Here is a 17,673-nt window from a genome sequence, read left to right as displayed (position 1 = left end):
ACATAGAACATAGAACATAGAACATAGAACATAGAACATAGAACATAACAGCGCAGTACAGGCCCTTCGGCCCTCGATGTTGCGCCGACCTGTGAAACCAATCTGAAGCCCATCTAACCTAACCTATTCCATTATCATCCATATGTTTATCCAATGACCATTTAAAAGGTACAGCTTCTCTACATAAATGGGAATTCAAGTATAACCACATGAAAATTGGAGATACAAAGCTTTCAACTTATTCCGAGTTGATCTTATTTGAACTTCAGATAAAGCAGGGTTAGACAGAAGATGAAACTTGAATTGGTGTTTGAATATGGAATTAAGTGCTCTTTCTACAGGAATACATTTTGTTCCTAATTTTATATTTTGATTATAAAATCTGCTGTCCATTTATAAATGAAAATTGCCCATGTAAACCTACCACAACATATTTTCTTAACAATAATGGGGGCACAGTAGTATCTTTACCAAGGAAGGGCAATTACAGCAAGACAAGTGGTGATCTTTTCCATCATACATGTAAATGTGAGTTTAAGACGGAGAAAGTTAAGATGTTCATATAGGCATAATTTATTTAAACACAAGATTTCCTGTTGACTTTTGCCATACACACACACATACACACACACAATAATAGTACCTCAAGAAAGCGTTCTTCCCACCCAGATGAAGGGATCCAAAGGTTAGAAGAGTTTGTGAAGGTCTATAAGAAAATAAAAAAAAGTAGGTAGTACAATAGCAAATGTCCAATAAATTTGTAACCATTGAATTTTCCAAAATTGCCCTTTTATATAGGAGTACTCATGTTTCCACATAGGCTAACAAGTAAATAAGACAATTGAAGCTACAGTAGATCATACAACCCTCAAGCCTACTCCACATTAATAGCTATTCTTCTGCCCCAACTCCATTTTTGCACTCTTGTAGTTGCGTCAATCTTTTAAGACTTATCAATTGCGACGTGAGAGACGATAGTAAATGGCTCAGAGATGATGTTGCATACTATCAGCAAACTTCACTGTAGCCACTTATTTTGATAAGGATCTATGGAGCTAGTAAACAAAGAGACAAGTTGTTACAAAAGGGATTGCCTTAAAGTGATCAGTACAACAGAAGAACGAATCAGGAGATCCGAGAAGTGATATCAGTAAGACTATCATTAACTTTTAAAGAAACCAATTAGGAAGACACTAGCCAGCCAATCCAAGATTGACCATCAATCGCTCATGCTATTCATGGTCAAACATAAAGCATCAAAAAGGGGAAAAAGCCAATAAGAATTCAGGATGTCTCTGATCATGCACAGAGATATAGTGGTTGGTAAGGGTTAAGGCCTGGGATTCTGTGGCTTGATGCACAAGAAGAAAGTCCAAAGCCAGAAGGAGAACTTCAGTCAGTAGAAAACAATAAGACTTCTGTGCCCTATCAACCAATATCATGAACTGGCAACTCCAGTTGGAAGAGCTAAAATCATCGCTTTTGTGAAGGATGATTTATTTCTGAAACTATGGAAACATGTGTACCTGGACAAACTCTCACTGATTCTCTCAAACTCAATCTAGAACTATAATCGACTAATGTCAAAGGCAGAGGTTCAGGTAGGGTGGGGAGCCAAAATTAATGGCTCTTAAATGTACATGGCATTGGGAACAAAATAAATGAAACACCAGTATAGATCTGATTGATTCTCTACTTTATTGATAAACTACTGTTAGATGACCTAAAGACTACTTCCATCAGTCTCTTCTTCCCCTTGTTATTTCTTACCTCCACCCATGTGGATTCTCCACCATCTGATCCTAGATCATTTCTTGCGATTTCACTTAATTTATCATGAGCTCAAAAAAACTACCCAACCACCTTTCCTTTCTTGCTTATCCTTTTCAAAAGTCACATACTGCTGAATATTTATTTCCCAGCATCGATTTCCTTGTAGCCATGTCTCAATAACTTACAATCAGAGCACACCGATTAGGTATTTAAAACCAAATGGATTGTTGATCTTTACATCAAGGGGAATGGAGTATAACAATAGTGAGGTCTTGCTAAAACTATACAATGCACTAGCAGAACACATCCAGAACACTAAACAGTTCTGACCCCCGATCGAAAGGGAAGATATGCTAGCACTGGAGACAATCCAGGCAAAGTTCACTATGTTGATTACAAGTATGGAGGGATTTTCTTACGAGGTGAGGTTGAATAAGTTAGGCTGGTACTATATGGAATTCAGAAGAATGATAGGACACCTTACTGAAGCAAACAATTCTTAGAGGCATGGCAGGGTAGATGCAGAGAGTGAGAGTGTCTCAGAGCAAACAGTATAATCTCAAAGTAAGCGGCTGCCAATTTAAGACAGAGATGAGGAAGGATTTCTTCTCTGAAGGTAGCAAATCTGTGGAATTCTTTAACAGACGACCGCAAAGGCTGGGTCATTCAAGGCTGAGATAGAGTTTTAATCAGCGAGGACATCAGAGGTTATGAGGAAAGGGCATAAAGTAGAGAATAAGCTTTATTGAAGGGCAGAATAGACTTATTGTGTCAAATTGCCAATTTCTGTTCCTACTTTTTCATTAAAATATTCACACTCAGCGTATGGGCATCACCAGCCAGGCCAGTGTTTATTCACAGCTCTATTTGCTTTGAGAGCTCTTGCAAATGATGAGTTGCCTTCATGAACCACTGCCATTTAGCGTCAGTAAGCTCACAATTCCATTAGTGAGCAAGTTTTGACCATGCAACACTGGAGGAACGGCGATATTTCCAAGTCAGGATGGGGAGTGGCTTGGTGGGGAAACTTGCAGCTGGTGGTGTTCCCATATATCTGCTCCCCTTGTTCTTCTAGATGGTAGTGGTTGTGGGTTTGGAAAGTGCTGTCTAAGGAGCCTTGCTATATGTCAACACTGCTGCTACAAGTGTCAGTGGTGGTGAGAGTGGATGTGGTGCTAATCAAGCAAGCAGCTTTGTCCTGAATAGTATCATGATTTTTGAATATTGTGGAAGCTGCAGTGATCCAGGCAAGCGGACAGTATTCCATCAGAATTATGACTTGTGGCTTGTAGATGGTAATCAGGCTGTGGGGAAGTCAGTAGGTGAGTTACTTGCTGCAAGATTCCTAGCTTCTGACCTGCTCCTGTAGCCACAGTGGTTATACGGCTAGTTACATATCTAGTAACCCCAGGATGTATACAGTGGGGATTCAGAGATGGTTATACCATTGAATGTCAAGTGGCAATGGTTAGATTCACTCTTGTTGGAAATGGTCATTGCCTAGCATTTGCGTGGTACAAATGTTATTTGCCACTTGTCAGCCTAAACATGGATATTGTCCAGGTCCTGCTGCTTTTGGGCATGGACTGCTTCAGTATCTGAGGAGTCACGAATTGCACTAAATGCTATTTAGTCATCAGCGAACATCTCCACTTCTAGCCCTATAATGAGTGAAAGTCAGTGATGAAGCAGCTGAAGATGATGGGCCAAGAATATTATATGGTTTTACAATTAAAGTTAAATTGAACCCAAAAATCTTACAGAATTACCTGAGAAGTACATCCATCCTTACATGTAGAGATCAAAACCGTACACAGTATTATGAATGTCAGCTCAAAGCCTTATACAATTGTAGTAATGAAGCTGAAATTATTAAAGTTGATAGTAACTTCATATCTAACTCTTTCTCTCCTCCGATAATATCTTGATTTACAAAGTACAAATTGTGTAAACCTATGCGTATCACCACAACTTTTTGTTTTTCAGCTAGCCAAGAACCTGGCTCAGTAATAGAAGAGTGAAGAAAACAACAGTGAGGAACACATTCCATTGCCACACTTCACGGGATAGCTCAGATGCAGAATCTGCTTTTAGTGAGACATCAAGCATGAGTTGCTGCATCTAGGACAGGGAACACAGATGGCACACGCATTATGACATTGGAGAGTTGGGGTCAACATGCAAATTAAGTTGCTAAGGAGTTTGATGAGGCAGGCTTCAGAAAACAGCTGATGGGTATACAGTTTAAGTTGTGAAGAATGCTAATAAAGACAAACTAAAAGTCTTTGTACATTTAAAGTAAAAATCAAATTTGTTGGGGTTTCCATTATTTCAGACAATTAACCACTGATTAAAACAGATCTCATTCATTCCAGAGGTGGCTAATGGTAAAAATTATCCACACCAATCCTATATATGCTTCCAATATATCATTAAGTTAGTTTTGTGCTACAGATTCAATGTGGTAAAAATACATTGCACCTGGAAATTTGGTGAAAAGTTAGTCATGAGCGGGACTTCCTTTTGAAAGGCATACATTGTTTCTTCTGTAAATTTACAATTGTGTCAATAATTCCCAAAGAATATCTGCTTTTTCAAGCAATGCAAGAAAGTAACAAATTGGTCAAAGCCCATCTGACAAACATAGGTGAACAATCTCCAAAGAGAAAATAATGAGCATTTTCCTTCTGACATTACTCTCAGGTGTAAGAATTAGAAATACTGACATGAGCTCAGACAGACCGTTTGGATTTTACAGTCCAGCAACATCTGATATAATAAGAGGTATGTGAAAGCTGGTGGTATTGTTATTCGAGAAACACTTCCATCTGGCATTTGGGGGTCATTATGTCAATACAACTAACACATTTAGAACCACCACAGTACTGCAAGACATATCTTCAGAGTCTGTGAAATCAAATGAAGCCTCAGAAATTATTGTTCCAGTTCTAACCATTCATTCTGATTGCAGTGCAAGGAAATCCACCCATTCAAACAGGTCCACTGTAATCAAATCAACACAGATAAACACACAGAATACTGGAGAAACCCAGCAGGCTTGACAGCTTCGCTGAAGAGATAAACAGAGCTTGTGATTGAAGTCTGGTATGATTCTTCTCCTGAACAGATTCAGTCGGAGGCTGAGGGGTGACCTTACGGAGGTTTATAGAATCATGAGGAGCTGGATAGGGTGGATAGTCAAGATCTTTTTCCCAGGGTAGCAGAGTCCAAAACTAGAGAGCACAGGTTTAAGGTAAGAGGGAAAAAATTTAAAAGGGGACCTAAGGGGCAACTTTTTCACAGAGGGTCGTGCATGTACGGAATGAGCTACCTTAGGCAGGAACAATTACAACATTTAAAAAGCACCTGGATGGGCATGTGAATAGGAAGGATTTAGAGGAATATGGGCCAAATGCTGGCAAATGGGACTAGATTAGGATATCTGGTCAGCGCTGACGAGTTGGGCCAAAGGGTCTGTTTCCATGTTGGATAACTCTGACTCTAAGAGTCATACCAAACTCAAAATGCTAACTGTTTCTCTCCACAGATGCTACAAGATCTGCTGAGTTTCTCCAGCATTCTGTGTTTGTTTTAGATTTCTGACTTCCCATGCTCACAATACTTTGCCTTTATGTGAAAAGTCTAAGACCTTGTACTCCCTGGTCACCAAGCAGTTACTGTAAGGTTCATTATCTGTTTCTCATCAATCTTCAGGTGAAATGAAGAAAAGACAAGACAGGAAGACAATCTATTTGATGCACTTGTCAAGAGAAGCTGTCGCATAAGTCTTGTGCAGGATGTGTAGGTCTCAGTAATTACATGTAATAAGTATTAGTTTTCCAGAGCAGTAACTGGGAGTTGCATGATATAAAGCAAGTCTGCTACATTACAATTCCCAAGACTCGTTTAAGGCAATGCTTCAATGGTGCAACAATGCTACATCAGTTGCACTCAAATTAATGGAAATATTACCATCCTAGAATTCACTGAACAATAGTGCATTACAAGCACTTAGCCTAATGACCCCAATCCTCAACCTCTTAGGCTTGCGCCAGTAAGTGGATATAATATGTGCAGTTAGATAGAATTCTCATCACAAAGCAATCTAGTTTCCTCCAAATTCAAAACACATGTACAGCGCACAAGAACATATACAGATATTACCTTCAATTGAACCTGGTATTTACGGCACATCATCCGTGTGACTAGTCAACTGTGGCATAAATGGTAGTTGGTGTCAAACATATTGTTTGGACACTATTAAAATTAGTGGTGCATTATTTTACTGAAATTCCTCAATTCACCTTTATATTGCTGCAAATAGCCTTACATATATATAATTATTATATTAAATCTAAACTGGAGTTTAGTTTTACATGCAACAAAATTTTGGATAAAAAAAATCTAATTTAAGGCTAAAGTTAGTTAGTTAGTGAGACATAGTCTTAGATTACAGACCTGCAACATCCCCACAGCTAACTTCAAGTCAGGGATCTTGAAACAAATTACCACAAGTGTAAAGTTTTACTTATGGTTTGCCAATAGTTCAACATAGAGCTTTAGTGAGAGGGAAGAACGGAGGAAGATCAATATTAGTACAGAAATGGTGCTTGGAAAATTGTTGGGATTGAAGGCCGATAAATCCCCAGGGCCTGATAATCTACATCCCAGAGTAGTTAAAGAAGTAGCTCTAGAAATAGTGGATGCATTGGTGGTCATACTCCAGGATTCCACCGACTCTGGAACAGTCCCTGCAGATTGGAGGGTGGCTAATGTCACTCCAATATTCAAAAAAGGAGTTAGAGCAAAAACAGGGAATTACAGACCAGTGAGGCTAACATCAGTAGTGGGGAAAATTCTCAAATCCATAGTCAAGAATTTTACAGCAGAGCATTTAGAAAGCAGTGGCAGAATCAGACAGAGTCAGCATGGATTTATGAAGTGGAAATCATGCTTGACAAATCTGTTGGAATTCTATGAAGATGTAACTAGTAGAGTTGGTAAGGGAGAGCCAGTCGATGTAATATATTTGGACTTCCAGAAAGTGTTTGAGAGAGTCCCACGTAAGAGATTACTGTGCAAGCTTAAAGTGTATGGGATCGGGGAAGTGTATTGAGATGGATAGGAAACTGGTTGGCAGAGAGGAAACAAACAGTAGCAATTAATGGGTCATTTTCAAATTGGCCGGCATGAACTAGTGGAATGCTACAGGGATCAGTGCTGGGACCCCAACCATTCACAATATTTATTAATGATTTGGTTGAGAGAACAAAATGTAACATCTCCAAGTTTGCAGATGATACCAAGTTGGGTGGGAGAGTGAACTGTGACAAGGATACAGAGATCCTTCCAGCATGATCTTGACAGGTTGGATGAGTGGGTGAATCAATGGCAGATGCAGTATAATCTGGATAAATGTGAGGTTATTTATTTTGGAAGCAAAAACAAGGAGGCAGATTACTACCTGAATGGCTGTAAATCGGGAAGGGGGAGTGTGCAGCGGGACCTGGGCGTCCTTGTGCACCAGTCACTGAAGGTCAGCATGCAGGTGCAGCAGGCGGTAAAGAAGGCAAATGGTATGTCGGCCTTCATTGCGAGAGGTTGAGTACAGGAGCAGGGATGTGTTGTTGCACGTATACAGGGCCTTAGGTGAGGCCACACCTGGAATATTGTGTGTAGTTTTGGACTCCTTTTCTGAGGAAGGATACTCTTGCCCTCAAGGGAGTGCAGTGAAGGTATACCAGGCTGATTCCAGGGATGGCGAGTCGGACGTATGAGGAGAGATTCATTAGGTTGGGATTGTTTTCGCTAAAGTTCAGACAAATTAGGGGGGACCTCACAGAAACTTATAAAATTCTAAAAGGGCTAGACAGGATAGATGAAGGGAGGATGCTCCTGATGGTGGGTGTGTCCAGAACCAGGGGTCACAGTATGAGGATTTAGGGTAGGCGATTTAGAAGGGAGATGAGGAGACATTTCTTCCCCCAAAGAGTGGTGAGCCTATGGAATTCATTACCACAGGAAGCAGTTGATGCCAAAACATTGAATGTATTCAAGAGGCAATTAGATACAGCTCTTGGGGCGAATGGGATCAAAGGTTATGGGGAGAAAGCAGGATTAGGTATGAAGTTGGACGATCAGCCATGATTGTGAAGAATGGCGGAGCAGGCGGCAGCCATTCGGCCTTATCTTCAATGTTTCTATGTAAAGTTGATACTCACTTTGAAAGTCTCACAATTGGAATGAAGATGCATACATCAAAATCCCACCATACTTTAAATGTTACTTATCATAATAAAGCAAAAAGGACTCAAAACTTGGAAGATGAGCACCATGTGCTCCCTGATTAAGACAGCAGTGAAACAGGTACCAATTCATGTTTTGTGCTGAGGGCACCTTCTTCTGGAAAAAATCACACTTAACTGTTGTCTGTACGGTGTGAAACATGCCCAATTGGAATGGCACATGGAGGCGGTGAATCTTCCAGTTAACCAGACAAGGAGCTGAACATGCCCTCACATAAAATAAGGAATAAGTGCACAACATTACTGAAATCTATTGGTTCCTTCTCTCAACTTGCCCATAAGGTGCCAATAAATCTCTGCATTACACAGCCATTCAGGTGATGCTCTTACCTCACACCACTGGTCCACAGTCTCATAGATTTAACTGGTCTTTTGCATTACACCTCACTACTCATTCTTCATGTTCTGATTGAGGCCACTTATTTACCGTCATGAAAACGATCAGCCCAATAACCAGACAGATTTCTCCTTTCGTGCTCCTCAAACCATGCAGCAGAATGACATTTACCAATCCAAAGGCACAAGCCAATCTTAATTCAAAGTACTGATAAAGGAAAATCTTGACTTTATTGCATCATTTTAACAAGATGTAGAATCTAGTCTGAAGATAATTCATCAAAACAAACAAAAAAGCCTGAATAATGACTATTAGAGAACAACTGCATATTGCTAAACACATCTCCTTTCACCATAAAAGACCATTAAAGCCTCTAAAACTGTGTTCTTTGCATATTAGGGCAATCAACCATCTATGTGAATCTGAACAGAGTAACCCTGTATAGTTTTAAACTCAATTTAAAAACACAAGGTTTCGGGGTGAATTTTAATCATTTGCTGCAATTTTGCCAGGACATTAAGCTTACAGCACATTATTTCAGCAGCTGCGTTTTCTAACACATTTATTCAATGCAAGCTTTATGCCAGCATATTAATAAAACTTTGAACAGTGCCAGCCCTTCCATCAACAATAAACACAGTACTGAACACACAGACCAGAAGAATCCCAAGTCTGATCTTTCGTTTGTGTTGACCTCAAACAAGGTAGTGTGGAAACAATATAATTGGTCTCAACATTCCTGGTTTGAGAAGAAGATTTTACACACAGGTAAGTAAGGACTGCAACTTTAACATCTGGATACTGGATATTTATACCAGTTTGTAGCATCCCATTCTATTGGTAGTTTAGCAGGCATGAGTCCAGCAAGTCTCAAAATGCTAGTTTAAACAATTCATTCATGCAAGGACAGCTTCACTGGGGGGGTGTGTCCAGAACCAGGGGTCACAGTAATGAGGATTTAGGGTAGACAATTTAGAAGGGAGATGAGGAGACAGTATTTGTTTCCCATCAGAATTGCTTTAATGCCCTGGAGAAGATGGTGGTAATGTGTCTTCTTGAACCACTGTAGGTACATCCAATGTGCATTAGGAAGGGAGTTCCAGGTACTTGATTCATTTTGACTGAAGGAATGGCAAATATTTCCATATCAGGATGACACATGGCTTGGAGGGAAATAGGCAGGTGACTATGTTCTCATGCGTCTACAACTCTTGTCCTTCTAGGTAGAATTCATCACAGATTCAGACAATGCTTTCAAAGTAGAATGCGCAAGTTGCTGCAGTACATCTTATAGATGGCATATAAGCTGCCACTGAATGGTGGGAATGAATGTTGAAGGTGGCAAATAGGGTGCCAATCAAGTGGGCTAGAGCAGTCCTGGGTACAAGTGGGTTCTGTTCCAGAGTCCATTCACAAGTTGATTTGTAGCACGTTGGAACATAATAGAAAGCAGCCATAAGTACAGGAATTAGTTTTAAAGATCTGGCATATAAACAAGTACAAGTGCAAATTACTCTTCACGGAACCCGAAACGTTGACTCTGCTTTCTCCATACAACAATGAAGTTTTGTTTCTGGTTCCCTCTCCATCTGAGGTGAACAGTAGATATCTTGAAGAGGACTATTCAATCACAGATGCTGTTGCAGGAAGACACCTTTGCCCAACACAGCTTTTCAACAGCACTTGTGAATTTGTCACATTTGTGCAGAATCTTGACAATGGGGTTCACAAGATAACAGCCCTGTCCCATTATTAATTCTTCATAGGACTTGACAGTTGAACCTGGCAGGAGCTTGCTTATGACTTCATTAATGGGGTGTTACCATTTTCCACACAAAACAGAGTGTGTTTCTTTCAGGTAGATCTACAAATAAACATTCCGGTGAAATTTCGGCAGATTCGTTTTTGACGGACTAGCCACTGTGCCACAAGGTTGGGGAGACGATTTTCAGCCATGTGCTATTATCCAAACTCTCAAAAGTCCAACACTCCAGGGGAGTAAAAACTTCAAAACACTATGAACCTCTCCTTGAAAAAGACAGCATTGACCTTGATAGTAAGAAGCTTGTTACCAATTGTCAAGAATGGCGGTAATTTGTTCAACCAGCTGCATGACTCTTCCAGTCTCAATGCCTTTATGGTGAGGCAGGCCAAGGGGAGAGGAGTAAAGAAAATGTAAGCGCTGCATATCAGATCCCACTACCTTGTGGCTCATCCTGCTGTATGTGGCCAAAAGTCTGCAAGTATAAAGATGGCCTGCTTGTCACATGATTCTTGAGTCAACATCATCCTTTAAAAATATAAAAATCATTGGGCACTATCAGACATAGCTTTTTTTTTTAAAAAGGAGGCAGCCTTGTGCAGCAGTACATTTACCTGTGATTAAAATTTGACTAATAATAAAAAATAAAAAAGCCTTCTCTCCAACTGCTGTTACTTCATATGAAGGTAGTGCATTTAAAAAAATTTCAGGTTGTGTATTACTAATTCTACTAGGGTTCAATGTGCATAAATTACTGATCAAGAAATCACTGAATTCCATGGATCATAATTACTCAGCTCAACATTAGGCAAGAGCACAATTTCAGTTATCCAGGTTGCCCTGAAGCTATTGTTTTACAAGTTTTGAAGAGGACACCAGGTCATAGGAAACAACAAAAAAAAGCTCAATATCCCTCCAGCTCCTATTCTACCACACTGGTAATTATAAGAACAAGAGTAGGCCATTCAGTTCCTCGAGCCTGTTCCACCATTCAATGAGATCATGGCTGATCTGTGGCCTAATTCCACATATCTGCCTTAGGCCCATATCCCCTGTTATCTTTGCTTAACAAGAATTAATCCACCTCAGATTTAAAATTAAAAACCGATCCAGCTTCGACTGCCATTCGTGGAAGAGAGTTCCAGACATCTACCATCCTCCGTGCATCGAAGTGGTTTCAAATAGGTCTCCTGCGTGGTCTGGCTGTAATTCTCAGATTACGGCCTTAGTTCTAAAATCTCAAACCAGTGAAAAAAGTTTATCTTTATCTACCTATCCTTTTCCTGTTAATATCTTGAAGACTTCAATCAGATCATCCCTTATTTTCTCTAGAATTTAGAAGGTTAAGTCTAAATCTCATAATCTCTCCTCATAATTTAGCCCCTGAATCCAGGTCTGATTCTCATAAACCTACACATACTCTCTTCCAAGGCCATAATCACACGAGCAGTCATTGATGGATCTTAGAAATCGCTCTCAATCATGCAGCTGACAGATTCAACAACAGAAAGGCAAAACAACTGTGGTGGGGAATTTTGGAAGTCAAATGTCTAATGGCACTTGTATCCTGCCAAAGCTACTGTTTAATGAAGCAATGCTAATTACTAATAATTCTTTTCCAAAAATCATCGGGAAATAGTGACGATAACACTTCCACATTTCATGTTAAATGTGAAAGTGACATTCACAATCTTAAACTTAAAGCCAATTATATAGGCATAATGGGAGAATTGGACAAGCTTAATTGGGTAAACAGCCCAAATGTATGACTACAAACAAACACAGGAAACATTTAATGAAGGTCCTCGTTTTTCAAGGGCCAGAACTTCCCCTCCAGTGGTCGAAAACGCCCTTGACCGTGTCTCCCGCATTTCCCGCAATTCATCCCTCACACCTCCTCCCCACAATAACAACCAAAACAGAATTCCCCTCGTCCTCACGTATCACCCCATCAATCTCTGGATCCAATGCATCATCCTCCAGCACTTCCGCCATCTGCAATCTGACCCACTACCAAAGACATTTTTCCCTCCCCACCCTTATCTGCTTTCCGGAGGGACCACTCCCTCCGTGACTCCCTTGTCAGCTCCACACTCCCCACCAGCCCCACAACCCCCAGCACTTTTCCCTGCAACCGCAGCAAGTGCTACACCTGCCCCTACACCTCTCCCCTCACCCCCATCCCAGACCCCAAGTCGACCTTCCACAATCAGATTTTCACCTGCACATCTGCTACTGTGGTATGCTATATCTGATGTTCCAGATGTGGCCTCCTCTACATCGGGGAAACCAAGCGGAGGCTTGGGGACCGCTCAGTGGAACACCTACACTCGGTTCGCAACAAACAACTGCACCTGCCAGTCGCGAACCATTTCAACTTCCCCTCCCACTCCTGGGACAACATGTCCATTCTGGGCCTCCTGCAGTGCAACAATGATGCCACCCAAAGCTTGCAGGAACAGCACCTCATTTCGCTTGGGAACCCTGCAGCCCAATGGTATCAATGTGGACTTCACAAGCTTCAAAATCTCCCCTCCCCCGACTGCATCCCAAAACCAGCCCAGCTCGTCCCCGCCTCCCTAACCTGTCCTTCCTCCCACCTATCCACTCTTTCCACCTCACGGACCCAACCCCATCTCCTACCTACCAGCCTCATCCCGCCTCCTTGACCTGTCCGTCCTCTCTGGGCTGACCTATCTCCTCCCTAACTCCCCACCTAATCACACCTTTACTGGCTCCATCCCTGCCTCTTTGACCTGTCTGTCTCCTCTCCACCTATCTTCTCCTTTATCCATCTTCTATCCGCCTCCCCCTCTCTCCCTATTTATTTCAGAATCCCCTTCCCCTCCCCCATTTCTGAAGAAGGGTCTAGGCCCGAAACGTCAGCTTTTCTGCTCGGCCTGCTATGTTCATCCAGCTCTACACCTTGTTATCTCGTATTTAATGAAGCAAGACGTTCAAGAAAATTATATTCCACATATAAAAAATTTCCACAGATAGGCAATAAAGACCTTCCACGGCTCACTCAAAACGCTAAGGATAATATTAGGTTATAAAAAATGTTGCAATATAAAACAAAACAATAGATTTTCTGAAGATTGGGAGCCTTTTAAAAATTAGCAAAGAACTGTCAAAAAGTAGAAAAAATAGAATACAAGCAAACTAGCCAAAACACAAAAAAATTACCCGAGTATTTATAGATTAAGAAAAAGGAATAGAATAGCTGATGTAAATATTGGTCCCTTAGAATTACAGATTTATCGTGGGGAGTAAGGAAATGGCAGAGGCACTGATCAAATATTGTGTCTTCACAGTGGAATACACAAGTTTCATGCCTGAAATAGGCTGTAACCAAGGGGCTAAAAAGTGAGGAAATTAAAAAAATTAATGTTAAAAGGAAAAATTAGGAAACAAGTCTAGATTAATTAAGGATATCTGGTCGGCACAGACGAGTTGGACCGAAGGGTCTGTTTCTGTGCTGCATGACCCTATGACTCTAAGTATTGGGGATGACAGAGTCTACAGAGGTATATATACACAAGCGAAGTGAGTGGGTAAAAAAAATTGACAGGTGGAATATAATGTGGGAAAATTTGACATTATTCACTTTTGCAGGAAGAATAAAAGAGCTGAAAACTGTTTAAAACAGACACCAGAAAGCTACAACACAAAGGCATTTGGGGGTCATGGCACATGAATCACACACAGAAAAGGCATGCAAGATCACATACTAGGTCAGCAAATGATGGGGAGGGAAAATGTAATGTTAGCTCTTATCTGAAATGGAATGGAGTCTAAAACTAGGGAGGCTATGCTAAAAGTATACAAGGCACTAGTCAGACCACAACTGGAATACAGTGAATAGTTTTGATCCTCTTATCAAAAGGTAAGATAGCCTGACATCAGAGGCAGTCGAGAGAAGGTTGAGTAGGTTGATTCCAGGTATGCAGGCAGTTTCTTACGAAGAGGAGTTGAATAGGTAAAGTTTATACTCATTGGAATTTAAAACAATAAGAGGAGACCTTAATGAAACATTAAAACAAAGTAGATACAGAGAAGTTGTTCATCCTACTATCTCTAGATACAGAGAAGTTGTTTTCCCTTATGGGAGATTCTAGGATCAGGACAGAATCTTGGGGTAAAGGGTCACCCAATTAAAACAAAGACTAGGAGGCTGTTTTTCTCTCAGTGGATGGTCAACTTGTGGAATACTGTACTGCAGAAGATTGTAGAGGCTGAGCTATTCAGTATATTCAAGTTGGAGATAGACATCATAATTTTAAACTTAGTGAGGGAATCAAAGGTTTTGAGAATAAGGCAAGAAAGTGGAGTTGAGGATTGTCAGATAAGCCAAGATCTCATAAATGCAGATTTGAGGAATCAAATGGCCCACTTTTGTTCCTATGTCATATGGGCTTCACAACTGAAGTGAATATCCACTTTCATAACTTTTTTTTTTAAAAAGCTACTTCTATCTTGAATATTTATGCAGTTCAGAGCATTTTAGTTACAAAAGCCCATTGATACACTGCAAATAAAAAATCCTGGAATGATTCCAGGATTTGTAACTTGACCCGAACTTGTTTTCATTAGTAAAATGATGATTGAAAGAGAGCATGGTACTCACTTCCAAACGATAGTCATAGCTTTGCTGCACATTAGCAGGTTATTTAACTTGGACTAGGACCACATAATTAGCAATCGACAAGACTGAAACAAGTGCAGAAGCATTTTTTGTCTGCCTCCCTCTCCTCAAGCCAAATATGTAGAATTGACTTTTTCCACAAAGAGAGAGTTATGGCTATATTTATTAACTTGTGTGAAAGAACAGGATCATTATTTTGGCAGACACACAATCAGTTCCTCTAGAAAACATAAATGGAGTACACATTTTAACTATTGATGACTTATCTGTAAAATTAACCATACATAATCCCATTTTACAACTTACACTTGGAATGAAGAGGCCACAGTTTTACATCACTGCTATCAGCATACAGAAAGAAATATTCAGTTCTATCTTTCTGCAGGGTTACGTGTAGCTGATTAACAGCAGTCTGTAGAACACAATGCAAAGGTAACAAGGTGTGGAGCTGGATGAACACAGCAGGCCAGGCAGCATTAGAGGAGCAGGAAAGCTGACGTTTCGGATCGGGACCCTTCTTCAGAGCCAATTTGATTCATTCCACGTAATATCAAGAAATGGCTAAAGACACTGGAAACTGCAAAAGATTATGGGCCCGACAACATTCTTGTAATATTACTGCAGACTTATGCTCTAGAATTAGCTATACCCCTAGTCAAACTGCTCCAGTGTCACGATACGTTACATACCTGACGATACAGAAAATTGCCCTGGTATATCCAGTCCACAAAAGTAGGACAGATCCAACCCAATCAGTTACTACCTTTTCAGTCTATTCTCAATCATCAGTAAAGTGATGCAAAAAAATCCCACAATGTGCTGTCAAGCACTTGTTCATCAGTAAGGAACTCACTTACTCAGAGCTAATCAGCTCCATTACAGGCTTAGTTCAAATATGGACAACCAGCTGAACTCAAATCAAGTTCCATTTAATATCTAAGTCAAGTTGACCATAGATTCTAAGATTTTCTCCTGATGTGTTTTGATTTTTTTAAACTTACCAATGGGTTGGCCTAGGGGAGAAAAGAGTAACAAAAAAACCACACCCGATAACTATGAAATCCTACAGCTCAATTAGTTCATGTTGACAAATAAACTGTTCCTTTGTTCAACTTCTTTCAGGTGGGTACAGAATGATGATGCTGGAATGACACACAATTCACTGCTTCTAATTATTACATTTCAAGTTTGATCCAGGGAAAAACAACTTATAGCACCTTTTGACTTAATGTCTAAGCTTTACAGTTACAGTTATTTAAATATAGTTATTTCTGTTGGTAATCAACTTTGGTTTAGCGTTGAAAGTACCTAGCTTTTCAACTCTTCAATTTAATGCCAGGATAATCTTAATTGTGTGTCCTTGCAACAGTTTGAAGGTTGAAAAGGTGTTCAGCACTTATTAATTTTTTGATGCATAGAACAAACAAATGTGAAAAACAGCAGTTTTCTTTAAAATTAATTCACAGAATGTTGGTATCTCTGGCTGGGCCAGTATTTATTGCCCACCCTTATGTGCCCTAGAGAAGGTGCAGGTGAGCTGATTTTTTGAACCATAGCAATGCATGCAATTCAGGATGGGGTGTAATTTGGAGGGACACCTGAAGTAATGGTGCTTCTTGTTTTTGCAGCTTTTGCCATTTGGTCCATCATGTCCACGCCAGTCAAAGATTTGAATACATTCATCGCATTTTCCATCCTCTGAACCACAGCCCTGGAGGTTGTGGCAATGCAAGTAATACAGATCAGGCTTTGAGAGGTTCTATTTAAAGAGCCTTGGCAGGTTACTGGTCCACAATATTATCATTATGTGTCGGTCATGAACACAGTATAGATTTAAGGTGGTGGATGGAATGCCCTTCAAATGATGGTGCTAAGCTTCTCGAATACTGTTAGAGCTGCACTCAGAGATAAATGGAGAGTATTCCATCATCTCCTCATAATCCTCCTGATTGTGCCTTGTAGAAAGGGGAGAGGCTCTCCCGAGTTAGAATGCTTGTTACTCAAACAATCCCTAGCCTCGAACCTGCTCTTATAGTCATCATATTTATACGGCTGGTTCAATTCAGTTCCTCATCTACGATAACCCTCCCTACCGGGATGTCGACTGTAACAAATTTAACGGATGCAGTGATAATGTCAACAGAAGTGGTTACATTCTCTCAGAGATGGTTACTGTCCAGCATTTGTGTGACATGAATGATACTTGCTGCTCATCAGCCCAAGCCTAGCTCTTGGCCAGATCACAGACTGCATCAGTAATCACAAATGGTGCTGAACATCATGCAATCAGGCAACATCGAAACAGCTGAAAATAGTTATGCCTAGGACTCTACCCCGAATACCCCCAGCTTCTTGAGGCACAGTGACAGTTTTCCTACCTCTGAGCCAGGAGTCTGGATTCATGTCCCATCTGCTCCACTGGTCTGTAATAACATCTCTAAACAAGCTGAAGAGAAAAATCTGTATCTAGGTGAGGAAGGCAGACTGGTCTCAGTTTGCTACCTGAAAAGATAAAATCACTACCCTGAGTAACTTCTGCAGCAATATCCTGGAACTGCAATGTCTGACCTCAAAAACCACAACCATCTTCCTCTGTGCCAGGTAATGACCTGAGTGGAGTGTATTCCCTCCAATTCCCATTATGTTTATGTTGCTAGGGCTCTTTAATGCCATAATCGGTCAAATAATGCCTTTGTTTAACTTTCGATTTAAGTTTACAATAAAATAAGACTTGGAATCAATACTAATTTCATATAATATGCAGCACTAATAAATTAGAAAGAAAACAGTCAGACAATGCCGTCTCTAGTTGTCAAATTACAAGTAGGGTTTGTAATAATTAACTGCATTT

The 17,673-nt window shown here is 40.4% G+C and overlaps 1 protein-coding gene across 5 annotated transcripts in view; it reads right to left on the bottom strand.

The window, feature by feature from the left end:
• Positions 1 to 17,673, bottom strand: part of pde7a (phosphodiesterase 7A) — a 119,664-nt gene that overhangs the window by 82,140 nt on the left and 19,851 nt on the right. For 3 of the 5 annotated variants that reach the window (XM_048596031.1, XM_048596034.1, XM_048596035.1), the window contains exon 2: positions 644 to 706. The exons of 1 other annotated variant lie outside the window; for it this stretch is intronic. In XM_048596031.1, coding sequence (XP_048451988.1) covers positions 644 to 706 — 63 coding nt within the window. Of the gene's footprint in view, positions 1 to 643; positions 707 to 17,200; positions 17,325 to 17,673 lie in introns of all 5 variants that reach the window. One more of the 5 variants, XM_048596036.1, reaches the window with a different exon arrangement.

The sequence above is a fragment of the Rhincodon typus genome, chromosome 4, assembly GCF_021869965.1.
Source record: "Rhincodon typus isolate 14 chromosome 4, sRhiTyp1.1, whole genome shotgun sequence".
NCBI lineage: Eukaryota > Metazoa > Chordata > Chondrichthyes > Orectolobiformes > Rhincodontidae > Rhincodon > Rhincodon typus.
The sequence above is the reverse complement of the archived record's forward strand: the minus strand, read 5'-3'. Positions and strand labels throughout refer to the sequence as shown.